Below are 27003 nucleotides of genomic sequence, written 5' to 3' on the forward strand. Positions count from 1 at the left end.
TAAACCTGTGTTCTCAGAAGTTTATAACCATATAATAATTACAGCATGGAAACAGGCCATCTTGGTCCTTCTAGTCCATGCCGAACACTTACTCTCACCTAGTCCCACCGACCTGCACTCAGCCCATAATCCTCCATTCCTTTCCTGTCCATATACCTATCCAATTTTACTTTAAATGACAATATCGAACCTGCCTCTACCACTTCTACTGGAAGCTCATTCCACACAGCTACCACTCTTGAGTAAAGAAATTCCCCCTCATGTTACCCTTAAACTTTTGCCCCCTAAGTCTCAACTCATGTCCTCTTGTTTGAATCTCCCCTACTCTCAATGGAAAAAGCCTATCCATGTCAACTCTATCTATCCCCCTCATAATTTTAAATACCTCTATCAAGTCCCCCCCTCAACCTTCTATGCTCCAAAGAATAAAGACCTAACTTGTTCAACCTTTCTCTGTAACTTAGGCGCTGAAATTCGGGTAACATTCTAGTAAATCTCCTCTGTACTCTCTCTATTTTGTTGACTTCTTTCCTATAATTCGGTGACCAGAACTGTACACAATACTTCAAATTTGGCCTCACCAATGCCTCATACAATTTTAACATTACATCACAACTCTCATATTCAATGCTCTGATTTATAAAGGCCAGCATACCAAAAGCTTTCTTCACCATCCTATCCACATGAGATTTCACCTTCAGAGAATGCCCTACCATTTACCATATATGTCCTATTTTGATTAGTCCTACCAAAATGTAGCACCTCACACTTATCAGCATTAAACTCCATCTGCCATCTTTCAGCCCACTCTTCTAACTGGCCTAAATCTCTCTGCAAGCTTTGAAAACCCACTTCATTATCCACAACGCCACCGATCTTAGTATCATTTTTATGAAGCACCATTTTCAGTATATGATGCAATTCAGGGGCTTAATTGGATTATTTATGGAGTATTGTGAGCAATTTTTACCCCTAATCTAAGAAAGGATGTGCTGGCATTGGAGGATCCAGAAGAGATTCATAAAATTGAGTTCAGCAGTGAAAGGGTTAACATATGAGTACCATTTGATGGCTCTAGGCCTGCACTCACTGGGAGGGAATCTCATTGAAATCTATCAACTATTGAGAAGTATAGGTAGAGTGGATGTGAGAGGATGTTTCCTATACTGGGGTGGCCTAGGATCAATGAGGATAGACTCAGAATAGAAGGATATCACTTTAGAAAAGAGATAAAGAGGAATTTATTTGCCCATAGGGTGATGAATCTGTGGAATTCATTGCCAGTGACCTGGCTGTGGCGATCAAGTCTTTGGTCTATTTAAAGCAGATGTTGATAGGCTCTTGATTAGGAAGGACATTAAAGATTATGGAGAGAAGACAGGAGAATGGAGTTGACAGGGTAATAAATCAGCCAAATGGCCTAATTCTCCTATGTCTTATAGTCTTAAATATGGTTGGAGTATTTCATTTCACAGCTTAGCTCTGAACCACAAAGAGTAAATAAAATTATGTGTGTTTTACAGGTAAATTCTTGACTGATAATTAAGAATTTATTTAATGCATACTCAATGACAAACCTCCAAATAGCATTGTGATAGTGACTTTTCAAAAGGTATAGTTTACTTATAATAATACCATATTATGATCAATGCAAAATATGTAACATAAGAAATTTTGCAAAGCACAAGGCCCTGTTCATATCGACACAATACCCTCAAAAACAATGCGAATAAACTTTACAAACAATAAAAGCTACTGTCCTACAAATGCAAGGAAAATGCAAGCGAAAATATCAGTTGTGCAGCTAAATCTATGAATTTGAATACTCACTCATTTTTACCAGTCGTGGGGAATTAAAGGTAGTGCTATTATGAAACTGTCAGTATTAATAAAACTAGGGACAGAACCTAGTGAAAATTTTATTACTAATTACCTTTTCTACTTCAGGAATATATTATAGTGTACACCTACAAATGGAATATACCTTTACTCAATCTGGATAGAAACTGAATCTCCTTTAGAGAGCCTTTGACACTATCCACAATTTTGTCATGGTAGAATAAAAGAGGACCAGCAATAACTAACAATTCTGAATCTCCAGTGCCTGGCTCCAAATGGTTAACTAGCAGTCTGTATCAATATAAAATTTACATGACAATGATACATTTCAAAATGAAATAAGCAACATACAGAACCAGTGGTAATCCTTTTGTAATAAAACGCTGTCACCAACAGCAGAGATTATTTGACAATCACAGTATTCACTGGCTACTAACAAACAGTGTCAGCACTCTTTCCACAACTCAACCTTCCCAATTACCAGCATACCCATCCCACCACCTTCCCCCGCAAAAGACACTAACTTCTAAACAGTAGTGTTCACTATTAAAGGCAAAATGGTAAGAATACAAGGCTGAAGTACTGTATTTCAATGATGTTCAACACACCGAATTTAATAACTTTTAAGTATTCCTCTAAGCCTGAATGATAAAATTTAAAACCAACTTCTGTCAGCAGCAAACTAACTTAGTTGCAAAGTAATATGTTTTCAACAATTCCAACATCATAAGAGTCTTCATCTCTGCTCTCCATTCAATCATGGTGGATTTTTATCCCTCTTAACTTTATTCTTCTGGCTTCTCCCCATAATCTTTCTGAGCCACATTAAAATGACTTAAGTAATAAAATATCTATGTATCTAAGTGTCTTCTAAGATCTTCCCAAATAATCATCCTTCAGTCATTTGTATTAAGCAAAAAACAGAATTTAAAACAGAAAGAACAGTAATTACAAGTCAAACAGTTTTTGAGATAATCTCGACATTAGTTATTCTAATAACATACATACACTAATATTATATTTAGCAGTTCTAACATTTCAAAATAATTGAAATGATATCTTCTTCTAAATTTTGTATGGCACATAAGGGAATTTCAAATCTATAGTTTTATTTTCACATAACTTAAACATTTCCAACTCATCTTCCTGGAAAGAAAATGAGGAAACTGAAACAGTACAACCTACAAGTACAGCTAATTAGATTTTTTAAATCCAAATGAAAGCAATAAAAAAATTACCTGTTTCAAAACCATATTGTCAAAAGTTTGTTAAACTTCATTTCTTACAATGTGTGACTCCAAACAGAGTTTGGGGCTTTTTGTTGATCTTACTAAATGATATATATAATAGTATAGATGTACATATAAAATGACAGCTGTGTTTGGGATAAATTGTAAATTCTTTTCAAGAATTACCAACATGACTGCTTCATTGTGCATCAATAAATGATAGAATATTTAAAGAAATTATGGAAATCAGTGTAGCCTTTGGATACCTGAAAACATTTCCCATAAAATGGTGGTAATGTAGCAAATGTGCACAGCAGGATACCAAAAACAATAATCAAATAAATGAACGGAATTTCTTTAGCAATACTCAAGAATTAAGGTTACTGAGAAAGATGGTAGAACTTTTAACTATTTTTCAAATTAACTTTCAAGTTCCACCAGACTTCTGACCATATTTATCCTTTGATCAATAATCAGAACATAAAATATTTATGCTTTTGATTAAAACATTAAGGTAAAAACAACTAGCTCCTCAAAACATCAGTTATTTCATATAATAACCATGGAAGCATTTGAGCCCCATTTCACTTCAACAATGGATTTACTGTTCAAATGTTCTTCTCAATCTCATTCAATATTTATCCTTATTTTAAAAAAATTGTGAAAGTTTCTCTCCATGGAAATCTATTTTCAAAATCACAAATTTGAAATTCCAATTCCAATAGTAATCTTGATGAATTCTAACATCTTATAATTCATCGATTGCTATTAGAAGTTAGTTAAAAATAAATCTTTAAATATCATACCAGTTCTTTTTTTAAAAGAGAAATTTGCAAAATATGAAGACAAAATATTATCACCTCAAAATGGTCATAATGAAATTAAGAAAGTCAGCTTTGACAAATAAGTACAAAATTGAATTCCTACCTATCTTTTGTTAGGATAATAGCACATTCTCCAAATTTAAAATGTGACAATCTAATTCAAAATTGCAATGATCTGAGGGTTCAGTGGTTTAAAGCAGCAAATAGGTAACGACCATAGGATCTGTATTTTGCCACAGCTACCTCAATATTCCTTGACAGGAAGATGGAGCCAAAATCCCTTATTCGGAGTATTATTCACACAGGTGATATTACATTTCATTTATGATGACAATCCATGTAGAATAGACTACCAGCATTGACTATACACCATTACATATTGCAACAGAGTTAAGGACAATATACAGACCCAAAGATTATTTTCTGTCTCGAAGTATCAAATGTACAAAAAAATTGATTTGTCCTGGGAATGATGCAACGCTGTTGACCTGGACATTATATTTTTTTTACTTAAGGTCTGGTTGACAAGTATTTCCAACATTTTCTATTTTACTTTCAGATTTCTAGTATCTCCAGTGCATTGATTTTGAAAAAGAAGAAAGGATTATGAGTAAGTGAAAGGCAAAGAGGCAACTCAAATTGTGAGCAACCGTGAAAGCTTGTAATTTTACTGAAGACCAAGTTACTGCACTCAATACTCTAAACAATAGATTACAATATTATTTTCATTTCCCTGACCTTCACGGAAAACAATGTTTTAGAACAAATAAAAGGCTCTTTATAGGATGTCAATATCAAGAGCTAAATATCAGGAAGTAAATATACACATATACTTTTTCTTAAACTGAACAGCAACACAGAACAAAGACTTGAGTTTATCAATCTAAATGCAGTTCCATTACTTTTAATCATGTGCAATAAATATTAAAAGAAATAAAATAGTTCTGGCATGCTGTTTACAGTGATGCTTCTATCCAGGTACCAACATACCTTTAACATGATGAACCAGGGTCACAATATGATGAATAAATGACTCTGATGAACTTCTGTAAAACTGAGGAAACTTAAGGTGATCAAAGATAGAACGGAATCCTTGCTCTTTCGTGTTGGAGTGGACAAGAGCACTGGATAGCAGTCTTTCAGTTGTCAAAGAACTTCCAGGTCTGCAAAAATAAAACTATATTCTAATGAACGTGTGCTGTACTTGAATAAAACTATACAAAAACCAGTGTACATTCTGAAGCAATTTCTTTGCAGGCACAGAAGTTAGCACGAGTCTACTGGTCTAGTAATCCACAGGCAGCACATTCAAATTCCAACAAGGAAAGTAGGCAAAATTTAATTTAATCAATATAGTAATTTAGGAGACGGCACTTAAATTGTTATAAAATAACTTTTCACTAGTGAACTAGTAACCTCTAAGCTAGCATGATTGATTCTAAACTAAAGTGATGTCATATAAGATTACTTTTAATGGGAGGCAAAGACAGTAAGACAATGAAACAGTAAAATCAAGTCATGCACAGCCTCAAAATAGAAGGATGTCCCTTAAAAACAGGGAAGAGGAGGGATTTCTTCAGCCAGGGGTAGTGCATTAATTCATTACCACAAACAGCTGTGGGCAAGTCACTGGCTAAATTTAAAGCAGAAGTTGATAAATTCTTGATTTAAAAAGGCATCAAAGATAACAGAAAGAAGGCAGGAGACTGGGGTTCAGAAGGGAAAGAAATCCAGCATGATTGAATGAGGGTTGAGAAGGATAAGAAATCTGGCATGAGAGAGAGCGAACTCAATGGACCAAATAGCCTAACTCTGCTCCTATGTCTTATAAGCAGACTAGCTGTCATAGCCTGATGGCTTTAAAGAAAAAAGCTTTAGAAACAATGGAGCCATTAGTTGACTTTATAAAATTTGTTTGGCTTCCGTGAAGGTGCCGGTAAATTAGAAAGCCAAATATTGATCCTTGCCTATCAGCAGGAAGGCAAAAAGAAGGAAACTATAATGTTAACACTGCATTTGTCTTCCTTACCCTAAACAAGGACTCCCAAGTCCCTTTGCACCTCTGATTTATGAATTATTTCCCAATTTAGAAAACAGTCTAATCACGTGCATAACCATACACTTCCCTACACTATATTCCAGTTGCCATTTCTTTTCGCTTTCTCATCCAGCAGATTCTCTACTTCAATACTACCTGCCCCTCCTCCTACCTGCATATCATCCACAAACTTGGTAACAAAGCCATCAATTCTGTCATCCAAATCATACACATACAATGTGAAAAGAAGCAGTCCCAACACCAGCTCCTGTGGAACACCATTGAACACCAGCAACTAACCAGAAAAAGCCCCTTCAATCTTCTATCCATGCTAGTACCATCCCTGTAATATCATAGGTTCTTATCTTGTTAAGCAGCCTCATACATGGTACCTTGTTAAAGGCCTTCTGAAAATCCAAGTAAACATTATGCACTCACTTTCCTTTGTCTATCCTGCTTATTATTTCCTCAAAGAATTCCAATGGATTTGTAAGGAAACCACACTGACTTATAGCCCAATTAAGTTTTCCAATACCTTTACCCATGCAGTAAACATTCTTACAAGTTCTTCTATATTATTTGTACCTAGCCCTTCTTTTATCTTTGTGATATTTTAGTATTCTCTGTGGTGAATAACACATAATATTGACTTAAGTTATCTGCTTTTTCCTTGTTCCTCATTATTAATTCTACAATCTCATCCTCTAGGGCTTGCATACTCATTTTGTTAACCCCTCTTTCTTTTTATACATCCTTAGAATAGCTTGATGCTCATTTTGAAATTGCTTGCCAGCTTTCTCTCACAATCAATCTTCTCCCTCCTTATTACACCTTTTGTGTTTTGCTGCTGATTCCCGAAAAGATTTTCAGTTTTCTGGTACACCACAAACCTGTGCCACCTTGTTTATTCTAGTTTTCTGTGACCTCATCTGGTAATCACAATGTTTACCTTTCTCTTTGGATTCCTCCTTACAACAAATTTCTGAACATTGTGTAAATAATTGATTCAATTTCTAACACTGCTCATAAACCAGCCGATTTTTTTCCACAAGTTCTTTTCCCACAGTACCCTTTCGAATTTAATTAGTTCAATTAACAGGCAGATAAATGTTGCTTCTATACAATTTGTAAAATCATGCCTACAATAGGAAAAAATTCCTTATTTGTTCAATCACCTTCATTTCCAGCTTCCCTTTTTTCACTATACAGCTTTTTTAATTTATTACATTTGTAGAAAATTACAAAGCATAAACGTAATGGAAAAAGAAGAAAAATAATATTGATCCTCCCCGAGAGAGAGAGAGAGAAAAGATTGCCTGGATATTGGAGGATCCCCACATGCTCCATGGAGTTCAAAATAATTTTAATTTTAATTTTTACTTTCCCCAATTACTTTATAATTTTATCTTCAAAAGACCTATATATTTAATCCCATCTTTTGTATGTATGGGAGCCAAATTTTCAAAAATATATCATTTTCATTTCTTAGATTATATGTAATTTTTTCAAGTGGAATACAACTATATATTTCATTATTCCAACGATCCATAGTTAAATATATATCAGATTTCCAAGTAACTGCGATAATTTTTTTAGCTATTGCCAACGCAATTTTACTAAATTTTTTCTGATACTTATTCAATTTAAGTTTCGGCATTATCCCTTCAATATCTCCTAATAAAAATAACATTGGATTATGTGGGAGTTGTACTCCAGTAATGTGTTCCAACAAAAGTCTTAAATTTATCCAAAATGGTTGAATTTTAAAACAAGACCAAGTAGAATGTAAAAAAGTCCCAATTTCTTGATTACATCAAAAACATTGGTCAGACATATTTGAATTTAATCTATTTATTTTCTGTGGTGTTATATATAATTGATGCAAAAAATTATATTGTATTAATCTAAGTCAAATATTTATTGTATTTATCATACTATCAGAACAATCTTGACCAGTTTTTTCCATCAATTTTAACATTCAAATCAGATTCCCATTTTTGTCTTGATTTATGAATTCCAGATTCAATTGTCTGTTTTTGAATCAAATTGTACATACAAGATGTAAATTTTTTAATTTTTCCTTTTTGAATTAATATTTCTATTTCACTAGGTTTTGGCATCAACATTGTTTGACCCAGCTTTTCTTGTAAATAAGCCTTTAATTGAAAATAACAGAAAAGAATGTTGTTTGATATTTTATATTCATTTTTTAATTGATCAAACGACATCAATATACCTCCTTCAAAACAATCACCTATATATTTAATCTCCTTTTGGAACCAATTATGTAAAGTTTATTATCCATTGTAAAAGGAATAAGCCTATTTTGAATTAAAGTTCTTTTTGCTAATAAAGATTTCTTTATCTCATCATCCATATTTACCTTATTCCATAAATCAATCAAATGTCTTAATATAGGAGATTCTTTTTTTCCCCTTATCCATTTGGATTCCCATTTATATGTAAAATCTTCTGGTATGTTTTCTCCTATCTTATCTAATTCTATTTTAATCCATGCCGGTTTTTTTCATCAAAAAAAGACGCAATAAATCTAAGTTGATTTGCTTTACAATAATTCTTAAAATTTGAAAGTTGTAACCCTCCTAAATCAAATTTACACATCAATTTTTCCAATGATATTCTTGACATCTTTCCTTTCCAAAGAAATTTCCTTACATATTTATTCAGTTCTTGAAAAAACTTCTGAGGTAATTGTATTGGTAAAGTTTGAATAAATATTGCAATCAAGGAAATATATTCATTTTTACAGCATTAACTCTACCTATTAATGTTATTGGTAACATCAACCATTTATCAAGATCCTCTTTTATTGTTTTTTAATAATGGCAAATAATTTTGTTTATATAAATTTTTTACATCATTACCAACTAATACCTAAATATTTTATCCCATTTATTGACCATCGAAATTGAGTTATTAATCAACATTGTTTATAATTTCCTTTGGTAAGGGGTAAAATTTCACTTTTATCCCAATTTACTTTATACCCTGATACTTTCCCATATTCTTCCAATCTAAAAGATAATCTTTGCAAAGATTGCAATGGGTTTGTTAAATAAATCAAAACATCATCAGCAAATAAATTAATCATATATTCTTCTTGATTAACTCTAAAGCCCCCAATGTCTGAATCTGTTCTAATTAATTCTGCTAATGGTTCTATTGCCAATACAAATAAAGCAGGTGATAATGGGCAGCCTTGTCTAGTTGACCTCGTTAAGCAAAATGGTATTGAAATCTGACCATTTGTAACTACTTTAGCTTGAGGATTAGTATTTAAGGTTTTAATACATTGTATAAAAGATTTTCCTAACTCATATTTTTCCAATACCTTAAATAAAAAATCCCTTTCCAATACCTTAAATAAAAAATCCCATTCCAATCTATCAAATGCTTTTTCTGCATCCAAAGCAACTGCCACACTCATTTCCTCTCTTTCTTGTGCCAAATGAATTATACTAAGTAACCGGGTTATATTGTTCCATTGATTGTCTGTTTTTAGTAAAACCTGTTTGATCCATATGTATTAATTTTGGTAAATATTTAGATATTCTATTAGATAACATTTTTGCTATTATTTTATAATTTTTTTATTCAACAAAGAAATAGTTCTATATGATGTTGGTTTTAAAGGATCTCTATCTTTTTTTGGCAATACTGTTATGATCGCTGTTAAAAAAGACTGTGGGAGTTTATGCATTCTTTCCACTTGATATATTAATTCCATAAAAGGAGGAATTAATAAATCTTTAAATTTTTTATAAAATTCAGGAGGAAAACCATCTTCTCCTGGGGATTTATTACTCTGAAGTGATCCTACAGCTTCTTCAACCTCTTTTAATATCTAATCCTTTCTATTCTTCCAAATTTAATTTTGGAAGGGTTATTTGTGATAAAAATTTACCTATCTCAGCAAACTTATTTTGTGATTCTGATTGATATAGTTCAATATAAATTTTTTTTAAAGTTTCATTCATTTCTAAAGGTTTATAAGTAACCTTATTTACACTTGTTCTAATTGCATTTATTGTTTTAGAAGCCTGTTCTGTTTTCAACGGCCAAGCAAGAATCTTATGTGATCTTTCACCTAATTCGTAATATTTCTGTTTAGTTCTCATAATTACTTTTTCTGTACGATATGTCTGGAGTGTATTATATTGTAATTTTTTATTAACAAGTTGTCTTCATTTTTCTTCTGTCATATATCTTTGAGATTCTTTTTCTAACTTAATGGTATCTTTTTCCAATTGATCTATTTCTGCCATGTATTCCTTCTTAATTTTAGATGTATAACTTATAATGTGACCCCTTAAATATGCTTTCATTGCTTCCCGTAATACAATTTAATCTTCAACTGAATGTAAATTTGTATCCAAAAAAAAACTGAATCTGTTTTTTCATAAAATCACAAAAATCTTGACGTTTTAATAAAATTGAATTAAATCTCCATCTATAGATCGATTCCTCATTATCCATCGTTATCGCTGTCATTATCAAGGGGGAATGATCTGACAATATTCTTGCTTTATATTCCACACTTTTCACTCTATCCTGAATATTTTTTGATAATAAAAAAAATCAATTCTTGAGTAAGTTTTATGTATATTTGAATAAAATGAATAATCTCTTTCTCTTGGATTAATTTTTCTCCATATATCAATCAGGTTTAAATCTTTCATTAATGATAAAGTTAGATTTATTACTTTTGATTTTGTAGCAACTTTAGTTGACCTATCCAAAACTGGATCTAAACAAAAATTACAATCTCCACCTATTAATATTTTATCATGTGCATCAGCCAAATTCAAAAAAGCTTTTTGTATGAATTTTGCATCATTTTCATTTGGTGCATAAATGTTCATAAAAGTCCATAATTCTGAAAAAAATTGACAATGTATAATCACATATCTCCCCACAGAATCAATTACTACATTTTGTATTTTAATTGGTAAAGCTTTATTAACCAAAATTGCAACTTCTCTCGATTTTGAATTAAATGAAGCTGCAATGACATTTCCAACCCAATCTCTCTTTAATTTCTTATGTTCTGTTTCTGTTAAATGTATTTCTTGTAAAAAAAAGTTATAACTCCTTTCATTTTCTTAATATTTGTTAAAACTCTTTTTCTTTTCACAGGTCCATTAAGTCCATTAACATTAAAATTAAATTAAATAAATTAATCATTCATAATACCTTGGGAACTCTTTGAAATTCTCTATGTTGCTATGAGTCTCTCCCCAACCATCCAGGCAAAAAAGAAGGAAAATAGAAAAAAGGTAACTAATATATAAGAAAAAAAAACAAAATACCCCCCCACTAATGTTGCGAATAAAAAGAACACATTAGCCCCCCCCCCCCATTTTACGGGTCATGGCAATCGCCATGATTGTACACGTGAAACTCGCAGCCATCAATCAGGAGCTCCTACAGCTCCCCCGCAAAAAAAAAAAGAAAATATATTAGTGAAGAAGAAAAAGAAAATAATTAATGTCTCTACTCCCAATTAATACTCCTCAACTATTTTTGTTTTCCTTATAAATGTCCATCAAGTTCAACCTTATTTCAGTCTTCATCATTAGTCCACTTCATTTCTATAATTCTTTAGTCCTCTTCGTGGACATCAAATAATTCTTGTACAAATTTCTCCGCTTTCTGGTAATCAACGAAAGATCTTCTTTCTTCGTTATCCAGGAAAATTATCAATTTTGCTGGGTAGCTCAATAAAAATTTAAAGCCCTTTTCCCATAAAGATTTTTTCACTGGATTAAATTCCTTCCACCTCTTCAGAAGATCATAACTTATGTCTGGATAAAAAAAACCTCTTTTCCCTTCTATTATCAATGGCCCATTTCTCTTTTTAGCACCTTGAGTAGCTGCCTTCAAGATCATTTCTTTATCTTGATACCTTAAGCATTTTATCAAAATTGATCTTGGATTTTGATCTTTTTGAGGTCTTGGTCTTAAAGCTCTGTGTGCTCTTTCAATTTCAATTACTTGGCTTCCTTCTTTCATTTCCAAAATTTTCGGAATCCATTCTTGAAAGAATTTTATTGGATTTTCTCCCTCTGTACCTTCCATAAGACCAACAATTTTAATATTATTTCGTCTACTAGAGTTTTCAAGCTCATCTATTTTTTCCAACATCCGTTTTCTTTCTGTTGTCCAGGCAAGATTATTGTCTTCTATCTTATCTATTCTTTCAGTGTTTTCTTCCATTTTTACTTCCATCTCTAACTTTATTATCCATCTTCTTTTGTTTTTCCACCACATTATCGAGTGTATTCTGCATCCTTCTTAAATCTGTTCTTATAGCTTTTAATTCATTCATTTTCCTCTTCTTCATCCTCTGTATTTCCCAAAGAGTCTGATTCAACTTCCGATTCACTTCCAGCCGTAGTTGGGATTTGTAGTTTTGTTAATATCTGTTCATGCATACTTGTTTTTTCGCGCATGCGTTGTTCTTGCCGTTTCTTCTTAGAGACCGCCGACATTGCTGCAACTTCCTGTCCCGCATCATCAGAAGTGCCATGCACTTCGCCGGGAGGAGATCCAATTTGAGTCCGAGGCTTCACCGATACGGTTAGGCCTTCTTCCCTGCCAATTTGCGCAGTCTCCAAAGTAGTAGCTTTCTTCTGTTTCGGTTCAGGAGCCATATCCAAAAATAATCTTGAGTTACTTATAAATAGTTTCTAGTAGGTATTTATTAATTCTTCTTCATTTAAACCCTGTTTCATTACTTTTTACGAGGGAGCTGGATTCCCAACGTCTCAACCCTATGTCATCACGTGACGTCCCCACTATACAGCTCTTTATCCAAACTACTTTCACACTCCTTCTGAAACCTACAAGACCTTCCACTCACACCACATAATTAATTGCACAATTTTCAACATACTTTTATAAAAGTAGGAGCTTGAGATGTCCTACACAAGTCTGAAACTTCCTATTGCTTTGTTAAGTAAAATTTCTCAGCAGTTCCTTTATTCACACCCATGAACAATTCCCAGTTGTTCTTTGGCCTACCAAAATCTTCAAAAACTGATACATTGGAGCTGTTTTCTCCTCGGCCTATTACTGTCACTCCACTGGAATCTTTTTGCTATGGTATGAAGTCTACATTATATGAAATGAAGCTTGTCTTGCTTAAGGATGACTTCTACAGGACAGTATCCAAAAACTTTCTATAAAGAAACATGTAAGATTTTGTTCAAAAGGTTTCTAAGCAATGGCAAGTAAGTTAGATTGTTTAAGTTTAATATATGATAAAGAACTATTTAGTCTAAATAATTCAAAATGATAGGATTATTAAGATTCTTTTTCCAGAGGAACTGTCAACCAGTGCTGCTTTTATTCAGGACTGATCTGGACTGGTTCCTGACAAATGTGGAAACTGTGTTATAAATTATCTCAATACAAAAACATTGCCTCCATATTTTTCCCTAATTAGCTTTTAATTGGTTAAGGGGTTCAAGGGGAAGATAATGGTGACCTTTGCTGACCTTTGAATATTTTCTATTTTCAGGCCTCTCCTACACACCTGTATCACTGCAAGGACAGAATGGAAAAATTAAGTTATTATTATTCAGCTACTATGGTGTCGGGAGATTCAGCTGCTCTACTCCTACCCATCCACCATATATGTTTTATTTTTCAGAATAGCACTATTAAGTAACCAAAGGCTGATTTGAAGGGACAATTAATTACCCACATTGTTGGGGATCTGTCCATTTATGTTTATGTTTACACTGAATGGCAAGAGAAGCAGATAATGAAATCACACAGTAAATAACAACATAATTTATAATTTTCTAAGTTAGTTCAAAGACCAATTTTTGTTTAAATAATCACAGTTCATTAAACACCAGCAATCATTTCTTATTAATAAACAATTTAAATTTTCATCTTAACTAAAAGGAATACAATGGAGATATAGTGAGCACTTTTCGACCCCTCATCTTAGAAAGAATGTAGCTGAATCTGGGGGAGAGGGTTCAAAGGAGGTTCACAAAAATGATTCCAGGATTGAACGGCTTGTCATACAAAGAGCGTTTGATAGCTCTGGGCCTGGAATTCAGAAGAATGAGGGGTGACCTCATTGAAACCTATTGAATGGTGAAAGGCCTTGATAGAGTGGATGTGGAGAGGATGTTTCCTATGGTGGGGAGTCTAAGATCAGAGGACACAGCCTCAGAATAAAGGGGCGTCCTTTTAGAACGACGAAGAGAGGAATTAGTTTAGCCAGGAAGTGCTAAATCTGTGGAATTCTTTGCCGCAGGCAGTTGGGTTAGCCAGAATATTTATGTATACTTAAGACATAGGTTGATAAGATTCTTAATTGGTCAGTGCATGAAGGGATACAGGGAGAAGGCAAGAGATTGGGGGCCAAGAGAAAAATTGGATCAGCCATGATGAAATGGCAGAGCAGATATGGTGAGCCAAATGGCCTAATTCTGCTCCTGTATCTTATACTCTAATGGTCTTTTAAAGGTACGTTTAAAAACTACAAATTGGTAACTAAAATCACAAGTAGCTTTTTCAATAAATTGCATTTTGTAAGCATGCATGCAACAATTCAACAACGATCTGTTGCAAACAAAACTACAGTATATCACAAATGTAAGAGTGCTGACTTACAGGACAGAATCTTCCAGCTGGGAGGCTGACATTTTCAATTTCACTTCAGGTTGAGAGGATGCAGCAGGCAAGGTTTTCATTCTAGGCGGGCTTTCCTCTGTGAAAGACATTTTATCCCTTTCTCTGACATCCATGGTTTTTGGTTGTGGCAATGAAGAGCATGGATCAAAGAACTCTTTGAATATTTCACCTTTCACTGGCTCAGGTGAGATAGAATCTTTCTTTGGTGCTGTTCTTTCCTCATATTTTTTCTCTACGTACTTGTCGTCTTCCTTAAGTTTCTCTTTAATTGCACTAGATAAAAAGCTAGCCACATTAAATTTTAAAAGTCTATCATCTTCAAACCTATCGTGGTCTTTCGTTCTTCTGATTACAATTTTTGTGTTATATTTATCTTCCTCACAACCAATATCCCAATGAGATTCATAGTCCTTTTCCTTTTGATTTGTCACGGTATACTGAAATTTAGGTCTATAATTATCTAATTCAGCCATTTCGTCAGATAACCCAACGAAACTAAACTGTCTGTACTTCTCTGGAGACTCAGTTAAATGTATTTTTTCAGCTTCCTTCCTCATATACTCTCCTTTAGAGCTACCATAATCTACTCCTCCTTTATTCCCCCATTCCCTTCCCTTTGCCCTGTCTTTCTCCAAGCCTCTTTCCTTTTGAGCATCTTTCTCTCTTCCATCTCTATCCAGCACAAAGGTTCTACTCTCCTCTTTCTCGACATATCTATATAAAAGAAAAAAAACAATGTGAAATACAAAACATACCCTTCTGCAGAAGTACATGCAAGATTTCAAAATGTTTGAATGCTATTGAAACAAGAATTAAAGTCCATAATAGAATAAAATGTCCTGGCAGCTTATAAAATTCCCAGTTCTTCTACGATGTGTTTTACCCCCCCCCTATTGATTTAATATAAAATTGATAAAACTGATACCCTTTTAATTATCAGTGGAAAATTTTAAAGCCTATTTAGCACAATTTACACACATCTAATTTGATGATTTACTAGCTTTTCCAATTTACACACAAATTATCTCTTATTATGCAAAAGAGCTTTATCAATGTTGACCACAGTTAATAGCACCCTAGGTTTAAAATGAATTCCAAAGGGCCAACAACACAAGTAGTTAGAGTTGCATAAATATATGTATTTTTATTATTAATTCATGCACAGGACATGGACGCTGCTGGCAAAGCCAGAATTTATTGTCCATCTTGAGCAGTCCCAAATAGAGGCCAAATGAGAACTAGCTACAATGGTGAGTCTCGAGACTCAGAGCCCAAGATGGCAGCAGATTTCTTCCCTAATGGACATCAGTGAACTAATTAGCTGTCTGCTAATCCAATAGTTTCATGATTTCTATTAATGACTTTGTCCATGTATAACAATTGAATCAACTTTTAATTCAATTAAAAGTTTAACTGATTGACTTTTGATTCCAGGCAAGACTGATTACAGAGAGTATTGCTAGTATGAAAAATCTTGTTCATGTGAAGTAAAATGGTATTTTAGCCAAATGGAATCCACCAAATTCTTTAATAATTGTGATAACATCAGCTTTTACCATTTCTCTTCTACAACAGTTCCTGAAAACAAACTAAACTTCTTTTGAAAGGAAAGCTTGCCAGAGATGAAGGTAAACAACAATAATCGGTTACCTTTTCAGGTACTTGGATTTACTCAATTTCAGGTCCAGGGCATCACCAGAAAAGGCAAACTGTTTCAGTCGAGCATCTTCTCTGGGAACACTGTGTTGAGCTGAAACAACTTTAGTGGGACTTTTTCGTATTGGGCTGCACTGAGAAGGGCTGTATTGTGATGCACTGTGTGCTGAGGAGCTATGCTGTTCCGGGCTGTGTTGCAGACTTGAGGATGGTGGACTGGTCTTAGATGTACTCCGTCTAGGTGGCCCAGTCTGTGAGAAACTGTGCTGAGAAGGAACAGAACGTGTAGGGCTAAGGCTACATGGACTGGGAAGTGAAGATAAACTGTGATGGGATCTTGGACTATTGTCATTGTAGGTTGAAAGCCCTGCCCAGCTTTCACTTCGAATGGGAGGAGTTTTACGAAACTCACTTTGCACCTTAATAGAATCAGAATCACATTTAACATCAGTTGCAAGTGTTTCTATTTGCTTGTTCTTTCCAGATTCCCCTTGTGGAAAAGATACATCAATTTTCTTTGCATGCTTGTCAGTGGACCTGTGCTGTTTTGAAGTTACTGGAGATCTGCTGTGACGCGAAGAAGAACAGGAAGATGATGAAGCAGGTGACCTTGCAGAGGACGATCGGCGTGATTGTCGAGATCGACTTCTGGATCTTTGAGACATAAATCTATGTTTTGGTGTTCTTGATCTTGAACGGCCTCGCCGTGGACTACGAGACTGTCTTCGATTCTGCCAGTTAAGCCTATAGCCACCTCGATAATATCGAGGTCCTCCTTGATAATAGCCTCTCCCTCTTGCACGATGACCATAGGGACGTCTCATTCCTCTGTTACCACGAAAATCTCGATAATCTCGGGAATAGTTACGATCCCTACTGCGAGATCGAGAGTAGGATCTAGAACGAGATCTAGAGCTGAGAATCCACAGAAAAGATGTCGCAACAAATAGCATTATTTAATCCAAGGAACAGTCCCAAATACAAAATATTTAATTATAATACATACTTTTCATTATACTCTATTTCTGGGCTGAAACTTAAACAGTTTTGAATTTTTTCCCACTTACAGCAGAAGGGCTTAATATCATAGAAGGGCATTAAGTGATGCACAAGACTAGTTTTACTTCTGGTACTTCAGGGCAACTGGATGAACAGCAACTAAACTGCTATAAAAAGTTTAGTAACCAACTATCAAACACATTAAATATAGCACAGCAGAAAAACCCGAGTTTACATTCTTTTTAAAGACATAAATGAGCTGTATGAAAAAAACTGAAAAAATGAGGCATATAGTAATAGACAGAACAGTAATAGACAAGCAGAATGTGAGGACCAAATTTAATATAGAAAGGTGTCAAGTAGTGGATTTTGATAGAAAAAAAGAATGGGTAATATAGATTAAATAGCAAAGTTCTAACAAGTGTGCAAAAAACTTAATACCACCCATGTTCAGAGAGTATTTAGTGGAGCATATGCTATTTTGGGCTTCAAATATTCACATACAAGGACAAGAAGCCGAAGTGTATGTTGAATCTTTAGAAAAATAAACATAAATTAGGCATATGTCTATTTTTCTCTAAACAGTATTTTCTGCTGCCTTTATTGTTATAGCTAAAATTTAACTTGTTACATCTTGCCTAAAATAAATTGTTTAGTCCGTGATCCTCTCACATCTTTTCAAAAATGACAAATACTTTCAAGATTTCTTTTCACCATTGTTGTTGATTATGATTCCACCTTTGTACTGAGCAAAACAAAATCTAGTAGGAGGTACCGTTCTGTTGCGTTGTGCAACACAGAAGGTGAAAATCTGCATCTGACATAGGAATGTTGACCCTAGACAATGAAGGACAGAGCCATCCTATTTCCAGCTACATTTTTCTAAAATCTATGTTTATCAAAAGAAGCCAAAAGTTTTGTAAACCTTTGGTACCTACAGTTCTACTTATATCTTAAGAATTTAGGATAAGAATATTAATGGCTATCCCACTAAGTAGAATTCTGAGGCTCATAATTTACCATACTTAACCACTACCACAACCATCAATTTAGTAAACAATATCTAAAACCATTACCTGTATCTCTTTTTCCTGGAACGGGATCTAGAATGAGATCTTGATCTAGAACTTGAGCAAGAACGAGACCTTGATCTCGATGAATGAGATCTAGAATTAGATCGAACCATTCTGATCTTCAGGTTCACTTCAAAATGTTCCACACCTACAACAGGAAAAATAATCATGCTATTGTATTTCATGTGCTGAAACATCTATTACACCTACTATGATAATCTCACTGAATACTGCTCAGCTTTTTGAAGTTATGCACATTTAAGGATGATACTGAACACTGTGCATATGATGCATTTCCCACCCATACATAATTATGCATCTTGATTTACTTATCAAGGTAATGGGTTATTGCAGGTGAAAGTAAGTTCCTGCTGACATTATATACATCCAACTATGTGGCTAAAATCTTACTACTATTTACTCCCTTGATGAATCAGTATATCACAGGAAGTCTTAAAATCATACTAAATCATTGTGGAGGAATGAACAGAAATATAGACTGTATAGTTCCAAAAGATAGAAACAGAAAACCTAAAGCACAATACAGGCCCTTCGGCCCACAAAGCTATGCCAAACATGTCCTTACCTTAGAAATTACCTAGGGTTACTCATAGCCCTCGATTTTTCTAAGCTCCATGTACCTATCCAGGAGTCTCTTAAAAGACCCTGTCATATCCACCTCCCCCACTGCTGCCAGCAGCCCATTTCATGCACTCAACATTCTCTGCTTAAAAAACATACCCGACTTCTCTGTACCTACTTCCAAGCACCTTAAAATTGTGCCCTCTCGTGCTATCCATTGTAGCCCTAGGAAAAAGCCTGACTACCCACACAATCAATGCCTCTCATCATCTTATACACCTCTATCAGGTCACCTCTCATCCTCCATTGCTCCAAGGAAAAAAGGCCAAGTTCACTCAACCTGTTCTCATAAGGTATGCTCCCCAATCCAGGCAACATCCTTGTAAATCCCCTCTGAACTCTTTCTATGGTTTCCACATCCTTCCTATAATGAGGCGACCAGAACTGAGCACAGTACTCCAAGTGGGGTCTGACTAGGGTCCTATATAGCTGCAACATTACCTCTCAGCTCCTAAACTCAGTCCCATGATCGATGAAGGCCAAAGCACCGTATGCTTTCTTAACCACAGAGTCAACCTGCGCAGCAGCTTTAAGTGTCCTATGGACTCAGATCCCAAGATCCCTCTGATCCTGCACACTGCCAAGTGTCCTACCATTAATACTATATTGTGTCATCATACTTGACCTACCAAAATGAAACACCTCACACTTATCTGCGTTGAACTCCATCTGCCATTTCTCAGCCCAGTTTTGCATCCTATGTCCCGTTGTAACCTCTGACAGCCCTCCACACTATCCACAACACCCCCAACCTTTGCGTCATCAGTAAACTTACTAACCCATCCCTCCACTTCCTCATCCAGGTCATTTATAGAAATCACGAAGAGTATGGGTCCCAGAACAGATTACTAAGGCACACCACTGGTCACTGACGTCCATGCAGAATATGACCCTTCTACAACCACTCTTTGCCTTCTGTAGGCAAGCCAGTTCTCAATCCACAAAGCAATGTCCCCTTGGATCCCATTCCTCCTTACTTTCTTAATAAGCCTTGCAAGGGGTAGCTTGTCAAATGCCTTACTGAAATCCATATACACTACATCTACTGTTCTACCTTCATTAATGTGCTTAGTCACATCCTCAAAAAATTCAGTTATTGAGGGACAGGTTTAGATTGCTAGAGGATTAATGTTGATGAGTTGAAATATTTCTCTGTGATCTTTCTTCTGTCCTTTTGAATTTGCTCTTTCAGTGAGGTTATCAGATAAAGAATAACAAATCCACAATTGGTCACTGTAAGTGGAACCAGGAAGTGTATTCTAAAAAAGTTGCAGAGCAGACAGCTGACAGAATGGTATTAGCAGCATAAAGAAAGCTACTCATCTCACTCTTCCTATGAATTTCCAATATGTTCATAGCACTGGGAGTACAAGTTCAAGAGATCGTGTAAATGTCATTCTTCTCCCTAACATTATGCAAAAATCTTTTTGTCATATATTAAAGGGGACATCTGTAAAGAATGTTCCCTTAAGCCCAGAAAGTCTGACTGACATAAGCACCCACAGAATTTAACCATTCCTTAGATAAAGTACTCTATGCTGGAAAAGGCCCATTAATTTTAACTTTGGATCAGCAAGTTTACCCCATGGAGTACAATGATTAGACACAACAATAAAATTATTTTGGAACTTCTTTGAAACATTCTGTTTTGTGGAGATATTCTTTACAAACTGGTTTAATGTAAAGCGTACATACTATTATTAAATAGACAAGATGGCAGTTAATTTGCACACACTAGTTAACAATAAACAGAATGATTAATTGTAATTTTGGGTATGTACTGGTCTTCTTCAATAATTCATGGCAAATTATGTCTCAGCTTCATTCCTTCAGTACTTAATTCGCAAAATGGGACATGGTAATATTTAGTCAAAAATTAAAGATTATTTCAGCTAGGTGGACATGAATACTAAGCTTTACATGATTAGGAATGTCACAATGTAGAACATACGTTACAGCTGCCAATACCTTTTCCTCTAAGCAGAGTGGGTGCGCAGTTAACTGAAATGCTCCCACTCACATAGCCTTTGTTGCCGCGCAGCTGGAACTTTCTTTTAAATGTTTATTTGTCATTTCTGAGAAAGTTAAGACAAGTTCCATTAAAACGTTCACTGATACGTTGAACTATGTGCTTAGAAATGAAGAATTTGAAGAACTTCTAGTGCTGATTGTGAATGTGGATTTAGTCTTATGAATTTGATCAAATGTAAGTCCAGAAACAGACTAGAAGTGACACATTTGGATAATCTAATGAAGATTATGACGTATCTTTCATCTGGATGCAAAATTAATCTGGATAGTGTTTATAAACAATGGATTTGTAATAAAGACAGGCAAGAAAAAGTTTATGAAGCTTGAAAGATTTTCTTTGTTGTGATTTTTTTCAATTTTCATTTTAAATATTTATGGTATACATATTACAGTTTTCAGGCCATGTAAAAATTTTCTGCTCAGAACAATGGTTGGACCGCACAGCTGTAAAATAAATTAGAGGGAACGTTGGCTGCCAAAAATGTTACATCTTCCTTTCAGATTTCAAATTAATGCAAAAACAATTTAAACATATTAAGTGAAAAATATACTGAGAAACACACAAGGAAGAAATCATTTTTAGCATTCATGTTGGAATATAGAGGGAAATCAAGCTCAAGTGAATTACAGTTTTTTTTAAGTGTTTCCAGGTTGGCATTTAAGATTTTCTAGGCAGGAGGAGAGATATTAAGCAAACTGGTCAATATTCTCTTTGAGAATTGAATGAGAATTTCTGTGAAACATAATTTACTTCTGCAGACAAAATATAAATTCTGAGTTGTTCTAGGGACTAGACTAAAATTTAAACATTAACTATTATAGATAATGTATTCTTTCAATAGATCAAATTCTACTTTAGTTGTAGATTATTTCACTACTGTTACCAATTTACTTGCATTGCATGATTAGTTTTTAAAAAGTGATTTACCCATATGATCAACACTTGTAGTTTAAAAAAGAGGGTATAACTAAAAACCCAAATGACCAAAGCTAACTTATAATTGTTGAAATTGGACCATCCTTCAAATTATAATTTTGTTCAGTGTAATCCAATCAAGCAAGTTAAGTGTAAAAATAAGTTTTAAACTGAATATCCAAAATTACACCAATGACATCTAGAAGAGACAAAAAGGAATCTTCTCCCAGTTCCAAATTTAAAATAGACCACAATGCACAAGATAAAGTAGCACTCAATATTGAGTTTCCAGCAATTTCAATCGACCAAGTTAATTAAGGCAATAAGAATTTTTCTATGTGTCATATAAATTATATTTGTGTGCATGCCTGCTTGCATTGTGGAAAATTCAAAATTCAACACATTCCAATTTGCTTAATTGCAGAACAAAACAATATTTCAATTCCAACCAGGATTTTAAATGAAGAGAATCTTTTGCCACTCCTCCAATCCAAGACATATTCCATCCACCAGAAAAAACAGGATCTTCTAGTGGCCACTCATTTTAATCCCACTTCCCATTCCCATTCTGACCTATCAATCTATAGCCTCCTCTACTGTCGCAACAAGGCCACTCTCAGGTTGGAAGAGCAACACCTTGTATTCTGTCTGGGTAGCCTCCAACCTGATGGCATGAACATCAATTTCTCAAACTACCGCCAAGCAAACTAACTAATTGCTGAACAGATTTATTGGACAAACTAAGTTTTAAAAAACATTGACAATAAACTTTCAAAGTGTAACATTTGAAGACGATAGAAATTTTAAATCGAAACTTAAGACAGTGTCTTGAATGCAATATTAAATTAAACTCATCATGGCACAATGTTATAAGAGCTTGCATGTTAATGATACATACCTCCTTTCAGACGATATAACCTGTTCAAAATGGATTATTAATAAAAACACAACTAATAAGTAAATGCTGTTTCACATAATTCCATCTGCAACAAATGCCACATGCACAAATGGAAAATTTTGGATAAATATTGCTATTTAAATAGAATAGCTCAAAGAAAGTGTGAGCCTTCTCTTAATGGCTCAGTGTTTATCTTGTATCTGTGTCATGCAAACGACAACTGCAGGTATAGATCTCAAATTACGCTGAAATTGTTTGTTTCACTTGAAGATGAGTGTTAAAGGAAAGTAAACCACATTTTCATTCATGATAACCTTTAATAAACATATCACCCCATTTAGACACTGAGCAAAGGCAGAATTAATATTTGTAGGTACCCAGAACAGAACAGTTTTGCCTAATCACACACAAAAGCCATTGGACAATGAAGCCATTGGATAGATCTGAACCTGATCCATCGTAGGCTGGCATCACAATTTTCTCTAAATACACAAATTTTAGGAGAAAACATTTTACGTGTACTTCATGTACATTTTCTCTTAAAAATAACTATACTGCCTTCAAAATGGGAAAATGAACTAAGATAGCTAAAATATTTCACCAGTAAACATCAACATTGAAACATTACAATGTAATGAATATTTTAGCTGAAGGAAACACCTTTTAAAGTTAAAAAAAAGTACTCAAAATAGAGTGTATTTTGAATAAGGGAGCTTCCTGCACATTTGTTCTCTCTGACTTCGTAATGTGTCAATCACAAATTCATATTTACCATTTCACATGAAAATCACAAACTGTGAATGCTGTCACAAATCTAAAATAATTTTAAAACTTAAGTAGGCAAACATACCGAATCGACACGTCCTGTTGATTCACAAAGGGCTGATGAAACTAAATTTATAAAAGTGTCCATGTGAGTGTCCATGCAACATTCATAAATTGCTCTTGACAATATACAGTGGATTCCGGCAAACTGGAACACATCGGGATAAGTACACTTTGGCTCCATTAAACAGCTGCTTCAAATATCCAAAGTTTCATGGGAATAGTTAAAAAGGTATTAAAACAGAGTTAAACTATGTTTAACTGAGTAACAAATTATGTATTTAAATGAAATGCAGAACAAATAAGAACACTACCAATATTACTACAGTACTAGAAAACTACGTATTAGTTCGTAATGGTTACTGACGGACAAATTCATCGAGAGTACGCTGGCTTGTTCTTTTGATTGACTGTAAATTAACAAAATCAGCATACCTAGTGCTGAAAATGGACTGCTTTCATTGCCTTCCTGCATGAAGTAATGTCATAATCCAACAATAAATTTCCTTGCATCCTGTGTAGTCACTAGCTCAGTTCAGATATGTCATCCTCATCACTTTCTTCATCTTCATATTCCTCACCTTGGTGCTTTGATACAATATTTTCGATGACTATGTTGCCCAAATCTTAATTTTTATCATAACGTTCAAGGTGATTGTCGATCCCTTCAAGTTTTTTAGTTCCTAACTTGAAGTGATGAAATAATTTGTTTCACTCCCAGCTGATTCTAGCATCTGCAAGCCAGTGACAGAACACCTCTGAATTAAATTGCTGCTTATTTTTTGCCAACTCTCTACAAACTGCACTGCTTGTAAAATGTTAACCCTTGCACTCACTTCCTTAGCTGTGGAAGATGTCAGTAGATTCTCTTCAATTGCTTTGAGAATGTGGTCCACCAACTTCTCGTGATACACCACCTTTAATTTTTTTATGATTCCCATATCCATTGGCTGTACCAAGGATGTTGTACTAGCAAGCAGAAATTCCAGGTGGATGTTTCTCAAACATTCTACATTACGATGTACTGCACAATTGTTAAGAAGAGAATTTTGCTTGATTTCTGCTGCAACTCCATATCCCAACTCATCAGCCATCTCTTAAACATTTCAGAACCAATCAAGGTAATCTTATTTGCATAGTACTCAACTGGTAAACGATCTATTCTAAGCCCCTTCAAGCATAGAGGTTTAACACTATTCCCAATAACCAATAATTTTTCTCAGTTCCTGGCATATCTGAACAATGTGATACATTGCTGTCCTTGAACTTGATAACATTTGCACGTTTGCAGAAAAGCCAACCAGCCAGGCACGATAGGCCTTTTCATCAGCATTGTATAAGTCATCTACACTAACCTTCTGAAGCAAGTCTAAGAGTTTTGCAGATTTCCATGTTTCTGCACTTACAGCATCAGCACTACCTATTTTGTCATGTGCACTCTTGAATTTAATGTGGTGCCTACATTTCCATCGAGATAATCAACCATATGTTGCTTAAAAATCCTCGTGACTCAGCTTCTTCGCTAATTCCTCTGACTTGTTTTTCTAACATTGGTCCACTGACACGTACACCTCGTCCAGTTACCACTAACTGAGTACATCTGGATGCTTACCTTCAATCACAATCTGTTTATGCAATGTTCCCTGTTGTCCCTCGCGTTATACCCATTCTTCTAGCAGTTTATCTTACTGATAGATCAACGTGCAATTGTAGATTTCGGGACTCTGCCAGCTGACGATGAGTGGTGTTAGAAGGATGGCTTTAAATTTGGTCCAATAAAATAATTTTTTCGACTAGTGCCAATCTTTTCGTAGCATCTTGGCCAGGGGCTTAAAATGTTAGTCAAAATTTTTTAATTCTTTTTTTAAATCACTGTTTGAATCGGCGTCCTTCGGCCCAAATGGATAAAACAGGAAGCAGACGTAATCTTTCGCTCTCATCACGGTGCAGTGTCTAACGGTCATACTGACCGACCGTCTCCCGCCCCAATCAAACGGTATTCTGTCCCAATAAACGAATGTATTTGCTTTGTTCTGTAACAGTTAACCCAAATTAGCGGTTGCGCCGATTAACCGATGGCCTAATAAACCGGAATCCACGATATATGTACTAGATATATATTTTAATATAATGAAACGTTATTTTTAACCGCCTGTTGAAAGAGCTTAACCACTAAATTGCAATAAACGCGGCTTCCAGAACTGACAATAAGCCCTAAGTCAGGCCCTAGCAGCAGTAAATAAAAACCAATTATGGCAAAGGGAGCGCGTCAACGACAAGAAAAAGTTTGTGTATGTCAGGATAAGACGCATTTTGTTCACAAGGAGCATTTTAATTCCTCCCCCCTTCCCCTTTCCCCCGAGTGCCCCGGCGGGTTGGCTGGAGATGGCGGAGATCAGGCGAAGAAAAGCCATTTTGAACGGTCTGATCCGCACGGCACGGCGCTGCACCTGGGAGCGGAGCGGAGCGGAGCTGAGCGCCTTTTACCGACAGCCCACCGCCAAACCCAGCTGAGTCTCCTAGATCCGCTCTCCCCCTCGCGTCTTGGCCGCAAACCTACCGATTCCCAATATCCATCAAACGCAACCGCACACCAGCTTAATTCCTGAGCCACGGGGTGAAGGGGCAGAGCTTCTCGACGCCAAGCCGGGGCATTTCCCACTCCCGCCAGGGAGGGGCGCTCCCACAGTTCTGGCCTTACTAAAGCAATCGAGAGGGACTGGGAAGTCAACCTGCAGAAAATTATCTGTACTCCATATTCATGATGGCTTGTAAGCCTTGATCCTGAAGTAATGTGCCCATAAAAGCTACAGTTAGGTGAGAGTAAAAGTCCAATCTCTTGATGGCTACGATAGGAAATATTTTCTGTTACTTTTCATGGTTGTGTATCAAAGTATGCACATACGGTTTTGCGTGCACCTGGTTAGAGGCCCTGGCCTAGGAAATGTCAGTGATCAAATAAAAGCTAAATACAAAACACGGTAGCACGAATGTCTGCACCAACTAAGGTGCTACTCTGAATTAATCCTGTCTTCATAAGATCCTTGTACATATGCCTACCTAAAAACCTGTTATCTACCTTACCCCTTGCACACTCTGGAAAAAAATCATTTTCTGAAAATCTCTTAAACATTCCCACCTCAGCTTAAACCAACGTCAAGTATTTGATATTTACATCAATTAAAAATAATTTTCCCACCCTGTCAGTGTCTCTCAAATTTATATGCTATCAGATTACTTCTCAGTTTTCAATTGTCCAGAGAAAACAAGTCAAATTTGTCCGCCCTCTCTTTATAGCTCATGCAATGAAAAACAGATGACATCCTGAAAAACCTCTTCTGCACCCTCTCCAAAGCC

The 27003-nt window shown here is 35.1% G+C and overlaps 1 protein-coding gene across 8 annotated transcripts in view; it reads right to left on the bottom strand.

The window, feature by feature from the left end:
- The window catches only part of LOC132400927 (bcl-2-associated transcription factor 1-like), a 44162-nt gene extending 17849 nt beyond the window's left edge, over window positions 1–26313 (bottom strand). For 5 of the 8 annotated variants that reach the window (XM_059982498.1, XM_059982496.1, XM_059982491.1 and 2 more), the window contains exons 1-5: window positions 26207–26313; window positions 18338–18482; window positions 16257–17177; window positions 14586–15320; window positions 4883–5055 (exon numbers count right to left, since the gene is read on the bottom strand). In XM_059982498.1, the coding sequence (XP_059838481.1) occupies window positions 4883–5055; window positions 14586–15320; window positions 16257–17177; window positions 18338–18447 (1939 nt within the window). In that variant the 5' untranslated portion in view covers window positions 18448–18482; window positions 26207–26313. Of the gene's footprint in view, window positions 1–4882; window positions 5056–14585; window positions 15321–16256; window positions 17178–18337; window positions 18483–20944; window positions 21679–23671; window positions 23713–26206 lie in introns of those variants that run through there. The other 3 variants (XM_059982493.1, XM_059982494.1, XM_059982492.1) reach the window with 3 other exon arrangements.
- Between the last annotated feature and the right edge of the window lie 690 nt (window positions 26314–27003).

This window comes from Hypanus sabinus, chromosome 10 (assembly GCF_030144855.1).
Source record: "Hypanus sabinus isolate sHypSab1 chromosome 10, sHypSab1.hap1, whole genome shotgun sequence".
NCBI lineage: Eukaryota > Metazoa > Chordata > Chondrichthyes > Myliobatiformes > Dasyatidae > Hypanus > Hypanus sabinus.